The following is a 1,980-nucleotide window of genomic DNA, read 5'->3' as shown; positions in this document are numbered from 1 at the left end:
TCTGAATGGTGGAGTGGGAATGAGGACTCAGATCTCTGGATTCCAAAGCCATCCCCCTCCCCCTGCGCTGCTGGTAAATCCATTCAAGGCTGGGAAAGTGCATTAAAAGTGACCTGGTGTGGGCACCAGTAAGGGGGGTGTGACGCTGTCTGGCCTGCAGCTCCGAGAAGGCAGAGGCTTCACTGCCGGCACCTTCCACTCTGGACTCTGGGAGACGTCCAGCAGCCCAACCCAAGCCCGTGTCCTCTCTTTTCAGGTGATGACCGCCCCCGAGGAAGGCCTGTACTGTGACTAGAGGAAGGGGCTGTCCCCCATCGACCCCGCCCAGCCACCATGAATACCTCAGCCCCACCCGCCGTCAGCCCCAACATCACCGTCCTGGCACCGGGAAAGGGTCCCTGGCAAGTGGCCTTCATCGGGATCACCACGGGCCTCCTGTCACTGGCCACGGTGACCGGCAACCTGCTGGTACTCATCTCCTTCAAGGTCAACACGGAGCTCAAGACGGTCAACAACTACTTCCTGCTGAGCCTGGCCTGTGCCGACCTCATCATTGGCACCTTCTCCATGAACCTCTACACCACGTATCTGCTCATGGGCCACTGGGCTCTGGGCACGCTGGCCTGTGACCTCTGGCTGGCCCTGGACTACGTGGCCAGCAACGCCTCGGTCATGAACCTGCTGCTCATCAGTTTTGACCGCTACTTCTCCGTGACCCGGCCCCTGAGCTACCGCGCCAAGCGCACACCCCGCCGGGCGGCCCTGATGATCGGCCTGGCCTGGCTGGTTTCTTTCGTCCTCTGGGCCCCAGCCATCCTCTTCTGGCAGTACCTGGTAGGGGAGCGGACGGTGCTGGCCGGGCAGTGCTATATCCAGTTCCTGTCCCAGCCCATCATCACCTTTGGCACAGCCATGGCTGCCTTCTACCTCCCCGTCACGGTCATGTGCACGCTCTACTGGCGCATCTACCGGGAGACAGAGAACCGGGCCCGGGAGCTGGCAGCCCTGCAGGGCTCCGAGACGCCGGGGAAGGGGGGCGGCAGCAGCAGCAGCTCAGAGAGGTCCCAGCCAGGGGCTGAGGGCTCCCCGGAGACCCCTCCAGGGCGCTGCTGCCGCTGCTGCCGGGCCCCCCGGCTGCTCCAGGCCTACAGCTGGAAAGAGGAGGAGGAGGATGAAGCCTCCATGGAGTCACTCACGTCCTCGGAGGGTGAGGAGCCCGGCTCTGAGGTGGTGATCAAGATGCCCATGGTGGACCCCGGGGCACAGGCCCCCCCCAAGCAGCCGCCCCGGAGCTCCCCGAATACGGTCAAGAGGCCGACCCGGAAGGGGCGTGAGCGAGCGGGCAAGGGCCAGAAGCCCCGTGGGAAGGGGCAGCTGGCCAAGCGGAAGACCTTCTCGCTGGTCAAGGAGAAGAAGGCGGCTCGGACCCTGAGCGCCATCCTGCTGGCCTTCATCCTCACCTGGACACCGTACAACATCATGGTGCTGGTGTCCACTTTCTGCAAGGACTGTGTCCCCGAGACCCTGTGGGAGCTGGGCTACTGGCTGTGCTACGTCAACAGCACCATTAACCCCATGTGCTACGCGCTCTGCAACAAGGCCTTCCGGGACACCTTCCGCCTGCTGCTGCTCTGCCGCTGGGACAAGCGTCGCTGGCGCAAGATCCCCAAGCGCCCCGGCTCTGTGCACCGCACCCCCTCCCGCCAATGCTGAGGGCCCCTCGCCTGCGTCCCTCCACCCCAGGCCCCGGTGGAAAGCGGGCAGGCGCTGTGACCTCAGAGCCAGGGCCCTGCTCGGGCCCCACCAGCCTTCCCGGGCCCCTAGGTCACCTTCCTGCACAGCCCAGGGAGACCCTGCCAACTTTCCAAATTTTGCTGTTCCCAGGCAGGGAGGGGCACCCGGGGAACTGGTTTTTCTGTTCCCTGCTGGGTGGGAATGGGCCCTTCACCAGGAAGAAGGCCCAGGAGGAGGGTCCGGGCT

The 1,980-nt window shown here is 64.6% G+C and overlaps 1 protein-coding gene across 1 annotated transcript; it reads left to right on the top strand.

Annotated features, from left to right (window-relative positions):
* Window positions 1-333: 333 nt before the first annotated feature.
* CHRM1 (cholinergic receptor muscarinic 1) lies at window positions 334-1,713 on the top strand (the record flags this gene model as incomplete). The annotated part of the gene is made up of 1 exon (XM_082659874.1): window positions 334-1,713. The coding sequence occupies one exon, from the start codon at window positions 334-336 to the stop codon at window positions 1,711-1,713; it is 1,380 nt and encodes a 459-aa protein (XP_082516000.1).
* Between the last annotated feature and the right edge of the window lie 267 nt (window positions 1,714-1,980).

Source organism: Grampus griseus (genome assembly GCF_964374135.1).
Source record: "Grampus griseus genome assembly, chromosome: 8".
Classification (NCBI taxonomy): domain Eukaryota; kingdom Metazoa; phylum Chordata; class Mammalia; order Artiodactyla; family Delphinidae; genus Grampus; species Grampus griseus.
The sequence above is the reverse complement of the archived record's forward strand: the minus strand, read 5'-3'. Positions and strand labels throughout refer to the sequence as shown.